At 50.9% G+C, this 14,119-nt stretch overlaps 1 protein-coding gene across 2 annotated transcripts; it reads left to right on the top strand.

Annotated features, from left to right (window-relative positions):
• The first annotated feature begins 1,264 nt into the window (after positions 1-1,264).
• On the top strand, positions 1,265-13,733 carry Plin1 (perilipin 1). Of its 2 annotated transcripts, none has more exons than XM_050153911.1 (9): positions 1,265-1,408; positions 2,021-2,079; positions 5,589-5,793; positions 7,185-7,267; positions 8,711-8,963; positions 9,466-9,638; positions 10,784-10,987; positions 11,369-11,614; positions 12,353-13,733. In XM_050153911.1, the coding sequence occupies exons 2-9, from the start codon at positions 2,035-2,037 to the stop codon at positions 12,689-12,691; spliced, it is 1,548 nt and encodes a 515-aa protein (XP_050009868.1). In that variant the 5' UTR covers positions 1,265-1,408; positions 2,021-2,034; the 3' UTR covers positions 12,692-13,733. The 2 variants fall into 2 exon arrangements, with proteins under 2 accessions (XP_050009868.1, XP_050009869.1); XM_050153912.1 differs by lacking the exon at positions 1,265-1,408 and adding an exon at positions 1,516-1,621.
• The last annotated feature ends 386 nt before the right edge of the window (positions 13,734-14,119 follow it).

Below are 14,119 nucleotides of genomic sequence, written 5' to 3' on the forward strand. Positions count from 1 at the left end.
ATTTATTTATGTATCGGGGTGTGTGTGTGTGTGTATGTGTGTGTGCGTGCGTGTGCACATGCACACACTCAAGTGTCACAGCATGCATGTGGAGGCCAGAGGACATCTTGCCAGAGTCAATTCTCTCCTACCATGTGGGTTCCAGGGACTGAACTCAGGTGGTCAGGCTTAGTAGCAGTTACCTTGACCTGCTGAGTCATTTTGCTGAACCTACCTCCTGGTACTTTTCTGTTCTGTTATCCACACTAACTCTGTAGAGTCAGCAACATGCAAATCTGCTAATAGGAACGATATTTCGTGTTGTCCTCTCATTTTGATATAAGAGGCCCTTTCTAGCTGGTCAGAAGATACTGGTTGGGACCACGGTGTTTCACCTAAAACTAAAGTTTGAGCTTCCTATGTGGAGGAAGGAATGACATGCACTGATAGTTCTTGACTGTCCGGGTGCTATTGGTTGGCAAAACAAAACAAATCCAAACTCAACACCATCACTTCTGCAGACTCAGGTGAACAATGATTCTCCTTCTTCCTGTTCTGGAGGTATCTTAGGCTAGGTAAAGTTTCACCCCGCCCCCTTTCCTCAGTGCTGAAGATCAAATCCAGGGTCTTCAACGCTAGGCAAGCGCTCTGAGCTCCGCCCCCTGGCCCCTCGTTTGTTGAGCCAAGCTCTTGCTCTGTATGTAGCTCAGGTTGCCCTCAAATCATCAATCCTGCCTCAGCATCCTGAGTGCTGGGGTTACCGGCATGTACAACCAGTTTCAAAATGTTTTCTTTAACTTTCGAGATTTACAGAGGTCAAAGCTGTTCTCTCAGAGCCCAGATTACTGCAGACTCAGTTCTATCTGGGCTTCTTTTCTGGGCATTTATCTTGATAGTCATAGACTAATACAGTAAGCTGACCCCATCCCTGTGTGGGTTTGAATCGTGCTGTTCAAATAGCAAATAGCAAAGCACGGGAGACACTCTATGGGAGTACTGTTGCACAGAAGCTTTTGGGGGAAGGGACCAAAGATTGGGGACAAGGACAGAATGGCATGGAACTTTGATCTTAGGGGTTTAATGGCACAAATACGAGTGCCTTCTTTATGGAAAGCAATTTTTGTCCATTGAAAGCCAGAAATATTCTGGAACTAATATCTCGGGGCTCTGGCACAGGGCTCCATCAGCTCTGTGAGCAACCTTGTCATTGGCTAAGCGTCCCCCATAGAAGCTAGGATGAGCCCAGGGGACATCCTGGGTCAGACAGCTATGGCAACGGGCCGGCCCAGCTTTCTCTTCCTCCTTGCCCTCCTCCAGTTGGGAGGTCTGAGAGGCATTGCCCAAGATTCCCTGGAGTGGCTGGAGGTGCTTCTGTGGCGGAGACTTTCCACAGCTGGGTCTTCTGAGACTGAGGTGGCCGTCCGCTGCAGTGAGTGTGGGGGTTCTCGGGTGTCTGCCTTACCCTGCTGCTTTCTGAGTGTTAAAGGGGAAGGGGCTGGGAGAAAGAGCAGATGGGAAAATTCTGAGGGGCACAGTGCTCTGCAGGGAGACCACTGAGGCAAAGACCAGAGCAGAGCGGCCATGGGCTTACCCAGAAGACAGTTCTCTGGGAGGCTTACCTAGCTGGCAAGAGGGGGAAACGGTAATTAGCTAGAATTTTGTCATGAAGAAAGGACTAGACTCTCCCTGACATTCATTCTTTAGTCTCTTTGGGACTCTGGCTTAAGAGCCCCAGACTTCATCCTAAACCTTTTCTCTCGTTCTCTCCTTATCTGTATATAATTACCTACCATTTCTTTTATCTTGAGCCCTTAAAAAAAAAGCAGACATCAATTTTGAGCAGACTATGGAGCTCTTTTTGAGCAGAGTAGGAGACTCATTGTGTTGGGGCTCCAAGGAGTGGCTCTTGTACGGGACATTCGTCCTCCACCTAGGGCAGCTGAGCTCCCTGATGGCTGGTGGGTGGCTGGGAGAGGTTGGGAGTCGCTCTGCGGACTGCAAGCCTGTGGGCTTCTGATGGACCTGGGACTCTGCTTTGCAGCCTGAAGAGTAAGGATGGCAATGAACAAGGGCCCGACTCTGTTGGATGGAGACCTCCCTGTAAGTAACCTGGCCTCTCATGTGAGATGGGGAATGGACAACCAAGGGAGGAGAGCGCAGAGAGGGAGAGCCAGGGGGCCTCAAGCAAGATGAGTCTGCTTTATGTTTCCAACTCACCCACTCTCTCTAACTATCCCTGCCCTTGCTGCCGTTAGCAGGGGTGTTTGGGGGAACTGGAGAAAAAGAGACCAGGCCTACGAAGGTCTAAACACCTCGGAGAAAAGGATAGGAGTGTTGGCTGGGGGTTAGGAGAGACAAGAACTCACCATGCCTTAAACCCCAAGGCAAAAGTGCACCACTCAGGAGGACATGCATGCCATACAGAACCCATGCATTCAGTGGCCCTGCAATGTCTTCACTGCCTGTGCTGCCATGCGTGGGAATAAACGGGACACACAGTGTGTCCATCATTCATCTCTGGCCTGGTTTTCACCATGATTTTAAATAATTCTGATACTTTTCTAGGCCCTTGATATGTTTGGCTAAAAGCTCTCTGATTTGGGGACAGTTCAGATAGTTAGCGACATTCAGAGTTATGACCCTATCAGAGACTAAACTCATCCTTAATTAGGCTTTTCTGAACCTCCATTCTGGGGATAACTGCCTTGTTTTGACTAAACCGTAACAGGGGTGAAAATGGGTCGCAAGAAACGCTAAGTCTTTTTAAGTTAGTGGTTTCTTCCATGCCCAGCCTGTTTCTCCTTTAACCTTGTCCAAAACAACCCTTGAAAGTACTGTCCAAAACATTAAGAATATTTCCTCACATTCTTCAAACCCCTTTCTCCTTCTGATATCTGACTCACTGGCAGGATGATATACTAACATAGTGTGGTTTCTTTGTCCCGGAGCCCAAACCGTTCTCCTTGATGGTTCTGCTAACTTGACCCCCTGCAAGCAGAGCCCGTCACAGGGTGCATCTGAAGTGATACAGAGCTGGAGCAGAGGGGTCAACCCTGGAGAGCTGGCTTGTACTACTTTTTGAATGGACAATTCTTAACATTCACGAGACTAGGCAAAAGGATACAAGGTCCTAGGTAGTTTTGACTCATCGCAGAGACTATGGATTCGTGGCCAATCTGCCTCATCCTCACCCAATCGTTAATTTATTTTATCTTAATTTATTTGGAAGCAAATTCCATATAGTCCATTTCAAACCTGACTTGGAAACAGTCCAATATGGTGAACATGCTTCTAATCTCAGAATTTGGGAGGTAGAGGCAGGAGAATCAGGTGCTGGTTATAATAGTGAGTTTAAGGCCAGTCTGGACTAGATGAGGCCCTGTCTTTTTCTTTGATACTGGGGTTCTCTTTGTAGCAGTTCTGGCTGTCCTGAAAGTCACTTTGTAGACTAGGATGGCCTTGAACTCACAAAGATCTGCCTGCCTCTGCCTCCTTGTGCTAGGACCAATGACACCTCCCATCACACCCAGTGAGAGACCTTATCTCAGAAACACACACACACACACACACACACACACACACACACACACACGCAAATCAAATCAAACCTGACTGACTTCCTGGCTCTGCTACTTCCTACCTGTGTGATCTTGGGTAAGTCACATCTTATCTCTGAATCCCAAATACTTGAAACAGCAAATGGCTGTTAACATTGCGATCAAGGCGCCCTGAGCAGAGTCCCGGAGCATAACGACCTTTAGTAAAGGTCGCTTCCTACCACGCAGCCAGACTCATTCCTTCACTCTAATTTTCTCTATTCTCTAAAGCTTAATTACGTAACTGCTGACAAAGCAAAATGCTTTGGTGAGAGGAGGACATCCCAATAAGAGGAGAGGACCACAGTGCACCCCAAAGGCTCAGACTCACTGGAGTACCGGCTTAAGAAAGGCTGTGTCAGATCCTAGAGCGTCAGAAGGAAAGGGTCACAAGAACATCGTGTGACCCGTTTGTAAGCTAAGATAGACGTGAAGGTGTTTCCTACGGAATAGGGACCTTTGCAGGGTGTCACTGACTGGAAGTGTGTGAAGGGCTGACACACAGAAGCTGAAGGAGATTTGTTTAGGGTTGTTCCAGCGGGGCAGGGGCGGGGTGTGGAGGCAGGCTTCAGCTCAGCAAAGTTACCCGACAAGGGCACCAGCTGCTTTGTGAAGGCATCAAGCCCACCAAGGAGATAACCAAATACAAGTCTAGTGAGACTTTCTGGAAAGGATTCTTGCTGAGGAGCCCCAGGAGGCCTCAGATCTGCTAGTCTGTGTAGTCAAGAAGAGCCCACGGGCAGTGGTGGTGCTCTCCACTAATCCCAACACTGGGAGGCAGAGGCAGGCGGAGCTCTATGAGTCTGAGGCCAGCCTGGTCTACAAGAGCTAGTTCCCAGGACAGGCTCCAAAGCTACAGAGAAACTTTGTCAAAAAAAAAAAAAAAAAGAGCTAGTTCCAGGACAAGCAGGGCTAAAAAACAAAAAAAGCAAATGGATGGATCTAGAAAACATCATATTGAGTGAGGTAACCCAGACCTAGAAAGACAAATAAAATACGTACTCACTCATAAGTGGCTTTAGTCATAAAGCAAAGAAAAACCAGCCTACAATTCACAACCCCAGAGAAACTAGACAACAAAGAGGACCTTAGAGAGACATACATGGATTTAATCTACAAGGCAAGTAGAAAAAGACAAGATCTCCGGAGTAAATTGGGAGCGTGGGGGTCATGGTAGAAGAGGAGGAGGGAGAAAGGGAGGGGAGTGGAGGAAAATATATAGCTCAATAAAAACAATAAGCAAACAAAAAGTAAAGAAGAGCCTATACTTTCCACGAGGCACAGCTCCATGTATGGCTCATGTCTCCAGGGTCAAGCTTTCACACAGGCGCTGGGAAATAGAGGACATTCTACTGGAAGAAAGGAGGCATACACGCATAATCATAGCAGGGTGACGTCTGTAGGGACAGCCCAAGGACAGACAGAGCCTTGGTGGAGGAGAGTCAAAAGCTGGTCAAGGCAGAGTCCCTACATCAGTAGTTCAAGGTCATCCTTAGCCAAGTAGAGTTCAAGGCCAGCCAGAGCTACTTGAGAAGCTTGAGAAGCTGTCTCACAGAGGAGGTGAAAGTGAGAGAATCTAGCGAGCAGAAACGGGTGTGGGAGGGGCGGCCAGCTATTCGGCAGTGGTCCAGCACTTTTAGACCTGGGCCCAGAATCTCAGAAAGACCATGAAAGTGTTTAGATGAAGCAACCAGTTGAAGGGGGACTCAAACCCTCAACAAGTACATTAACTTGGCAGTCAGTCTAAGAGGGGTGAGCTGGAATTTGGTTTGGTCCCCAGAGAACACAGGTCGCCTCAGGAGTTCCCCAGAGTCTAGGCAGTGACCAGGAAGGCATTGCAGGCAGGTTTTCATTTTCCCTGTGGGCTCCCTCATGGTCCCATGACTGAGTGCTTCCCTTAGACCTGGGCTGCCCTCACCAACGCCATGTATGACCCTAGCTAGGCTCAGTTTGCAGGGAGGTTGAGTGGGGGTGGGAGGCTCTGACTCTTTTTTTTTTTTTTTCCCCTCACAGGAGCAGGAGAATGTGCTCCACAGAGTCCTGCAGCTGCCTGTTGTGAGCGGCACTTGCGAATGTGTCCAGAAGACCTACAACAGCACCAAAGAAGCCCACCCCCTGGTGGCCTCTGTGTGCAATGCCTATGAGAAGGGTGTTCAGGGTGCCAGCAATCTGGCTGCCTGGAGCATGGAGCCAGTGGTCCGCCGGCTGTCCACCCAGTGTGAGTTCTCATTGAACTTGGCAGCAGCCTGCCTGCCCACTGATAATCATTGCGTGTCTGCCCGTCTGTTTGTCAGTCTGTCTGATCATCTCACAACTTGTTTGTCCACCTCCCTGAACAACTTCCTGGTCTTTTTGTCTGCAGAGATAGAGGTATAGGTGCAGATCTCTTTGTTACTATGCATGCCTCAACTGTAGCCTGGCCTAGGGCATCCTAGGTTAACAGTGACAGTCAAAGAATTTTCAAGGGGAAAGAAGGGTAGAACTATGTGAGCAGTGGTGAGAGGGGAGCCTGTGGCAGGACAGCTAGCTAACCCGACACCAAATACAGCAGAAAGAGCAGTATCATGAACCGGCGGAGTCTCAATGAAAGCCACCATAGCAGTGCACAAGGGCACCAAGCAAAGATGATGGTGGTGAAGATGATGATGATGGTGGTTGTGGTGGTGGTGGTGGTGATGGTGATGATAACGATGATGATGGTGAGGATGATGGTCAGGATGATGGTGGTGGTGATGATGGTGATAAATACCACAGGCTCTAGGCTAGCCTTCATGGATGCCCTCATTCTGTCCAATCTGAAGACAGCCAAAGTCACCTGAGCTCTTTGCTGTTTCAAAACAATATGAAAGAGTATCTATAAACACTCTTTAAACCCGCGCAGTCTGTGACCTCGACCATAGAGGCTGCGTTCTCAGCAGACCATGGGCAGTCTGCCCCTGGAAACATCTGCATCCCGGGGCTTGTCCCACTCCTCTAGGGCAACTTCGTTCTCTTCCCCATGGCTCCTTTCAGCTGCAGCCATCTTGACAGCTGGGGGTTAAATCTGGGTCTAGGGACAGTCTGGAACTGTTCTGGCTGTGGCTGAATCCATCATCTCCAGGACTAAGCAAGCCCAGGCCTGGTCCCCCTGAGGCCAATGCCAGGGGCCTGGTGCCACCTGCTTCACTCCCACATGGATTCTCTCACTTCCTCACAGCCTTCCGGAACACCGGATGGGGAGTCTGGGAGGAGAGAGTGCAGTCTTTGGTGGCGATTCATAGAGTTTCCACCTCTGCCCACTCCAAGTCTGCTCATCCCTTCCCGCTTTGCAAACACAGAGGCTGACGGTTCTGGCTGCTGACAGGAGGGGGCAGCAGAGAACTGCTGCCCAGGGTCCTAGGAGTGAAGAACAAGAACCATGCTGAGCAGGTGTAGGTCTTACTGAGTCCAAAATGACCCTGCTCTCAAGGAGCCATAAGTACATGGGTACTAAATACAGCAGAGTCCAGATGACCCGGAAGCAGCAGAGCTGGGATCTGTGGGCCCCGACAGGCTTTCTTTGAGACAGAAGCCACTGTTACTTCCTCAGGAGGGGGCAGAGATCATCCCAACACAGCCTTTCCCTCTCAGTCACAGCTGCCAACGAGTTGGCCTGCAGAGGCCTGGACCACCTGGAGGAAAAGATTCCAGCCCTTCAGTACCCTCCGGAAAAGGTGAGTCCTCCCTCTTCCGTGGTGCTCCGTATACTCCACTGTGACCTCCTCTCAGGAAGGAGAGCAGCCAACGCCCTGGCTGTGTAACTTTCTGTGTTCATGGGGTAAGCACCCTCTTAGGCAGAGGGAGACCCCTCTTCCTCTTTCTGTGGGGTCAGGTAGAGTTGGGGGTGTCTGGGATAGCAGGTATATGCCTCGGACAAGCTCAGACAGACACTTTCAGGGTCCTCAAGGGGGAGAAAGGGTTAAACCCTATGTGGTCCCTTCCATAATTGCTCAGCCTTCTGATATTACGGCCGTGGGATCTGGGACTCCGAGGTTTGGCACAGGACTATGTGGTGACAACAACTACCAAAGCCACCAAGTCCACTCACTGGGATCTCGGGGTCACATACACAGCCTTGAGATCCAACCCTTTATAGACCGTGAGACGAAACAAGTCACTTCCCCAGGGCCACATCTTTATCTCCTCTTATCCAGTACTGGCTTCAATAATGCCCATGGCCTCATCTACTTTACTGACCAACCACCAGCCTGTCCTACAAATCTCCCCTGAGCCCTGTGCCTATGTCCTGCCCTTGTCAACAGTCGCAGCGTGGCCTTCATAGAGCCCTCTCAGGTCATCCTTGAGGATGGGGCTTGCTGCCCTCATTGTGCAGATGAGTAAACCCAGCCTGAGGTGGAGGCCACCAGGGGCAGGCCTGCTGGTCACCTCCTCTCTAGTGCCCTAGACCAAGCCACAGAGCAGCTCCTGGGTTCTGGGGTCTCAGAAGGAAGAAGGCGAGTTACTCCAGCATAAAGCTTGTCATATCTGTTCATCAGTGTGAACTGTGAGCTGAGGGAAAGACAGAAGAGGGAAGCGAGCCTTTGAAAGACTGGGTGCCTTATGTGAAGGAGGGTATCAGGACTGGTGCCACCAGGGGAGCTTTGGGGCTGTCCTTACAGGATGGATCTTCACGCAGTGTGGAGAAGCTAGGAGACATGGGTGACTGGCACAGCCAAGGTGGCCTTTTTCTTTCCCACATATCCACATATCTCTGCTGGTCCCTGCACCCTTTTTTTTTTTTTTTTTCGAGACAGGGTTTCTCTGTGGTTTTGGAGCCTGTCCTGGAACTAGGTTTTGTAGACCAGGGTGGTCTCGAACTCACAGAGATCTGCCTGCCTCTGCCTCCCAAGTGCTGGGATTAAAGGCATGTGCCATCACCTTTTTTTAATTTTTCAGTTTTTAGACATGGTCTCACACTGTAGCCCAGTCTGGTCTAGAACTTGCTTTGTAGCCAACGATAACACAAAACTCATGGTGATCCTCCTGTCTCAGCCTCCAGCTCTTGTATTACAAGTGTGTGTCTGGTTGCCTGGGTCTTTAAATGGGGCCCTCCAGAGAACTGGGCTCAGGGCCTGTCAGGGAATCCACACAGCTGACTGTCTCCCCACACTCCTCAGCTCGCCTCTGAACTGAAAGGCACCATCTCTACCCGCCTTCGAAGCGCCAGGAACAGCATCAGCGTGCCCATCGCAAGCACATCCGACAAGGTCCTGGCCAGCTGCGAGCTTGCCTTGGGGATGGCTAAAGAGACCGTGGAATATGCTGCCAACACCCGAGTTGGCCGACTGGCCTCTGGAGGGGCTGATCTGGCTCTGGGCGGCATTGAGAAGGTGGTAGAGTTCCTTCTGCCACCAGCCAAGGAGGAGTCAGGTAAGTGCCCTTCAGACTGACTGGCTACCACTCAGAACCTGAGGATCAGTGGGAGACCCCAAGTCTTATCAGCCATGCTCTGAGATAGGGAATGCCCCTCGGAATCTCTAGAGGAGCTCAGTCCTTTGCTCCTTCCACCCTAGATGTAAGAGGGAGAGGGAGCTGGCATTGGCTAGCACCAGTAGGGTCATGGTAGAAGTAAGGCAACCCCTTTCCAGTTCAAGGCACCACCCTGAGGCCATTTTCTGGTCTTTCAAAAATGTATGTGTATGAGTGTTTTGATTGCATGTATATGTGTGCACCATGTGTGTGACTACGGCCTGCAAGAGCCAGAGGAGGACACTGGATCCTCTGGAACTGGAGTGACAGATGTCCGTGAGCTACCATATTGGTGCTGGGAACTGAACTCAAGTCCTCTACTGGAGTGACAAGCACTCTTGACTGCTGAGTCAAGGTCCCTCCATCCCTTTTTGATCTGTTTTCTTCCGTATCTTTTATCTAGCCCCCACTTCTGGACGGCAGAGGGATCAGAAGACTCCCAAGGCCAAACCAAGCCTCGTGAGGAGGGTCAGCACCCTGGCCAACACCCTTTCTCGACACACCATGCAGACCACTGCCTGGGCCCTGAAGCAGGGCCATTCTCTGGCCATGTGGATCCCGGGTGTGGCACCTCTGGTGAGTGTCTGCTCAGAACTCTGCCTGGCCCTGCTCTGTGGGTTTCCTGGTCCCACCATCTTGGGAACATCCTTCAAGATGGGCTGGAACCTTAGACATAAAGACAGGGATCTTAAGAGAGTGGTGGGTCTCTGTGAATTCAAGGCCAGCCTGGTCTACAGGACAGCTGGGGCTACACAGAGAAACCCTGTCTTAACAACAAACAAGCAAGCAAACATCATGTGGTTGCTGGGGTAGAGGGAGTTAGAAGCTCAGTCAATAAACTTCTTGCTTTAACATGAGAACCTGAATTTGATCTGTAGAACCCATGTTGAAAAAATACATCCAGGGCTGGAGATATGGCTCGGTGGTTAAGAGCACTGGCTGCTCTTCCAGAGGTCCTGAGTTCAATCCCAAGCAACCACATGATGGCTCACAACCATCTGTAATGCGATCTGGTGCCCTCTTCTGACCTGCTGGCATACATGGAAGGAATGTTGTATACATAATAAATACATAAATCTAAAAAAAATTTTTTTAAATATGTATATGTGAACCGAGGTTGGGGCTACAAACTCAAGCTTTGAATAGAAGAGCCTCGGATTCCATCTCAACATTAAAAAGAAAAGAGAATAGCCAAAATGAATGTGTGACCGTAAAGCCGGAGGGGACCACAGACTGGGGAATACAGATGGAAGAGACTGACAAGAATCTTTTGGGATGTTGAAATAGTCCCTATCTCTATCTGTTATGGTTACATAGGGTGCGCTTAGAAAGTCCCAGAGTTCTATGCTAACGATGTATGCCTTCAGTGATAAGCTATACTAATTAAAATGCTGGGGAAGAGGTTAGCTAGATGGCTCAGTGGTTAAGAACACTTGTTGTTGCTGCAGAGGACCCAGGTTCAATTCCCAGCACCCACATGGTGGCTCACAGCCATTCCCATTCAAGGGAATCTGATGCTCTCTTTTGATCCCTGTGGGCACCAGACACACAGGTGGTACACATGTATTCACATAAAATGATATAAAAAAAACAACAAATAAACCCAAGACCCTGTGGGGCCAGACCCTGCTCACAACCCCTGTCCCTGCTCCTGTGACAAAGCCTTCCAGCCTAGGGGGTCCATCCACTGAGCCATCTGTCTGCTGGCCATTCTCCTGCAGAGCAGCCTGGCCCAGTGGGGTGCGTCAGCAGCCCTGCAGGTGGTGTCCCCGCGGCGGCGGCAGAGTGAGGTGCGGGTGCCCTGGCTGCACAACTTAGCAGCCTCCCAGGATGAGAGCCATGACGACCAGACGGACAGCGAGGGAGAGGAGACAGACGAGGAGGAAGAAGAGGGATCAGAGGCTGAAGAGACCGAGCTTGGAGAGGTGATGAGGGGACTGAGCGCCTAAGGCCGCACAGCACAGCCCGTGGGTGGGGCTGAGAAGCAGAGAAGCTGAGTAAAATAAAAGACTCTGTCCCCAGGTCACCCCCAATCCACAGCCAACTAAGTATCACTGTGTCACTCAGTGGGCTCCACAACACCCAGAAAAGTAGGTAGGGTGGGGATTGCTGCTCCATTTTGCAGATGAAAAGTCTGGGGGGGATTCAGAGAGAGGAAGTGACATGCCCAAGGCCACACTACCCACAGCTAGGGACAGAATCCCCCCTTCTTCTTTTGTGTCCACGTTTCCCCTCTGGCTCTGGGCTGGTGGTTAGGATCAGAAGAGTTGATGCAGGCCAGGAGCTAATGGTTCTCTGGCCCGCAGGTAACAGCCCTGCCCAACGCGAGAGGCCTCCTGGGTGGGGTGGTACACACCGTGCAGAAGACTCTCCGGAACACCATCTCAGCAGTGACTTGGGCACCCGCGGCTGTGCTGGGCACGGTGGGAAGGATCCTGCACCTCACACCAGCCCAGGCTGTCTCCTCCACCAAAGGGAGGGCCATGTCCCTATCGGATGCCCTGAAGGGTGTTACCGATAACGTGGTAGACACTGTGGTACACTACGTGCCGGTGAGTCCCACCCCGGGGCCACCTTCTCCCAAGGTAGATTTGGCTGAAGGAGATGTAGGACACCCCCGCCCCCGCTTCTTCCAGCCCCGTGGAGACCCTTCTCCAATCTTCAGTACTCAAAACCTTCTTACAGACTGATCTTTGCCCTCCCAGAGCACAGACGTTCATAGCCCTGGCCTCAGATCTCTCCCCCACATTGTGCCTCTCCTTTGATGATGGAGTCACTGGTCTGTGAGTCCCTAGAGGCTCAGACCTCCCCTTTAGCTCCGGAGGAAGGGCCTGGCCATAAGCTTACAGGGCAACCTGCACAGTAGGCTGTGCATTCTAGGGAGAGTAGCTGGCCCTAGGTCAATTCTATCAACAGCAGCGCGGGGTGGGGGTGGGGGTGCCAAGACTAATACCGTCTTTTTGGGAATCCCTGACACCCTCTCCAAAGGTTGAGCAGGGTGAGCTGGCTGAAGTAGAGCTTGGTGGAAGGGGAGGGGCTCCCAGAGCTGACCAGGGAAAGGTTACTCAATCAGCTTCGAGGAGGTGACTCCTCCCATTACTAGAGGCGACCTGAGTTCTTAAAACCTCAGGGGTCTCTCGGATCCCCCCCCCCCACATCCTGATGGCTTGCACCCCAGTCTGTGCCCTTGTAATGGCCGCCCCCCCCGAAGTGGGGAACTAGGCCAAAAGCTATAGAAAGGGGGATAACTCCAAGGAGAGGGATCCCTAACCAGAGTGCCCGGTGGTCAGCTTCCCAGGCTGTCCCTGATGGAGCCCGAGAGCGAATTTAGAGACATCGATAATCCGCCAGCAGAGGTCGAGCGCAAGGGGTCCGGGGCGCGGCCAGCCAGTCCGGAGTCCGCGCAGCGTCCGAGCCAGCCTCGCGGTGGCTTGCGCAGCGTGCGGGGGCTCAGCGCGCCCTCCTGCCCGGGTCTGGACGACAAGGCGGAGTCGTCGGCGCGTCCCGGCTTCCTGGCCATGCCCCGGGAGAAGCCTGCGCGCAGGGTTAGCGACAGCTTCTTCCGACCCAGCGTCATGGAGCCCATCCTGGGCCGTGCACAGTACAACCAGCTGCGCAAGAAGAGCTGAGCGACCAGTGTCCCTGCTCGCCCCGGCGCCACCCCATGGAAGGTTCGCCTCTCACCAAGGAAACAGAAACCACACTTCTAAGTGGGCCTCTCGGTCAGGGTGGCTCCTTGGAAGCCTGAGCTACATCCCCACGATGCTGCATACAACATTTCTAAAGCATCCTTCGGGGGCTTGGCCATCACAGGCAGTTTTAAGGGGCACCGGAGTAGCGGGCGATTTTTCATTTCATGGCTTTCTTTTCTTTTCCCTTCTTTTCTTTCTTTCTTTCTTTCTTTCTTTCTTTCTTTCTTTTTTTTAACTAAAAAAGTAATTGCTTAATTCAACTTCTCAATTCTGTGTCAAAATCTGTGGCGAAATAACACCTGACTGGTTCTAAAATTCATATCCTTTCTCTGTGAACATTTTTTTGGTAGTGGGTCAGTTGACAATATCTTCTCTTCTCTTCTCTTCTCTTCTCTTCTCTTCTCTTCTCTTCTCTTCTCTTCTCTTCTCTTCTCTTCCCTTCCCTTTCCTTCTCTTCTCTTTCCTCCCTCTCTTCCCCCTCTCTTTCCTCTTCTTCTCCTTCTCCCAAGTAGCACAGGCTGGGTCCTTCTCCAGTGATAGGAGATGCCCTCTTTGGCCTGCTCCCTCTGAATGTCAGGAATTCCTGGTGCTTTTTTAGCGCTGAGACCCTCTGATAACCTGGCTCTCAGCACACCGCTTTAAAAAGAACAAGTGCCAAAGCCTTTGTGCGCTCATTTAGATAACAGTTCAGACTTTGAGTCTCTCTTGCCTGCACAGTGGAGCCTCGGGTTCGTCCTCTGTAGCCCCAACTCTTGCTCACAGCCACGGTTCCCTCTCATCACTCCTGCCTTCCACCTGTGTGGTCACTGTTGAATGTTGATACCCCAGACGCTGGGAGCCGACAGTGGTCACCTTTAGCCTAACAGCGTATACTATATAGAGCACATATCCATAGCCACCATTCACTCCAAATCCCATTTTTGGAGAATATCAATATTTGATCAATCTAGGGAATTCATAAATATACTTGTAACGTTCAAACATTGCCAGGTGTGTGTTTTCCTTTCTGGATTTCTCAATTCTCTTTTATAAAAACAGCCACATTCCGGGTGGTGGTGGTGCACGCCTTTAATCTCAGCACTTGGGAGGCAGAGGTAGGCAGATCCTGTGAGTTCGAGGCCAGTCTGGTCTACAAGAGCTAGTTCCAGGACAGGCTCCAAAGCCACAGAGAAACGCTGTCTCGAAAAACAAAAACAAAAACCAACCAAACAAACAAACAAACAGCCACACTTCAGTTTCTTATGCTTCCTTCCAGTTATAGGCTACGCTTGGGCAAGCATATGTGTATAAACATCTATCTTTGTTTACACAAACTGTGGGTGGTATCCTCCCTGGCTTTAATTCATCATTTTAAAATGCTTATTA

The sequence above is a fragment of the Alexandromys fortis genome, unplaced genomic scaffold (genome assembly GCF_014885135.2).
Source record: "Alexandromys fortis isolate MF-2015 unplaced genomic scaffold, M_Fortis_MF-2015_v1.1 scaffold_86, whole genome shotgun sequence".
Lineage (NCBI taxonomy): Eukaryota > Metazoa > Chordata > Mammalia > Rodentia > Cricetidae > Alexandromys > Alexandromys fortis.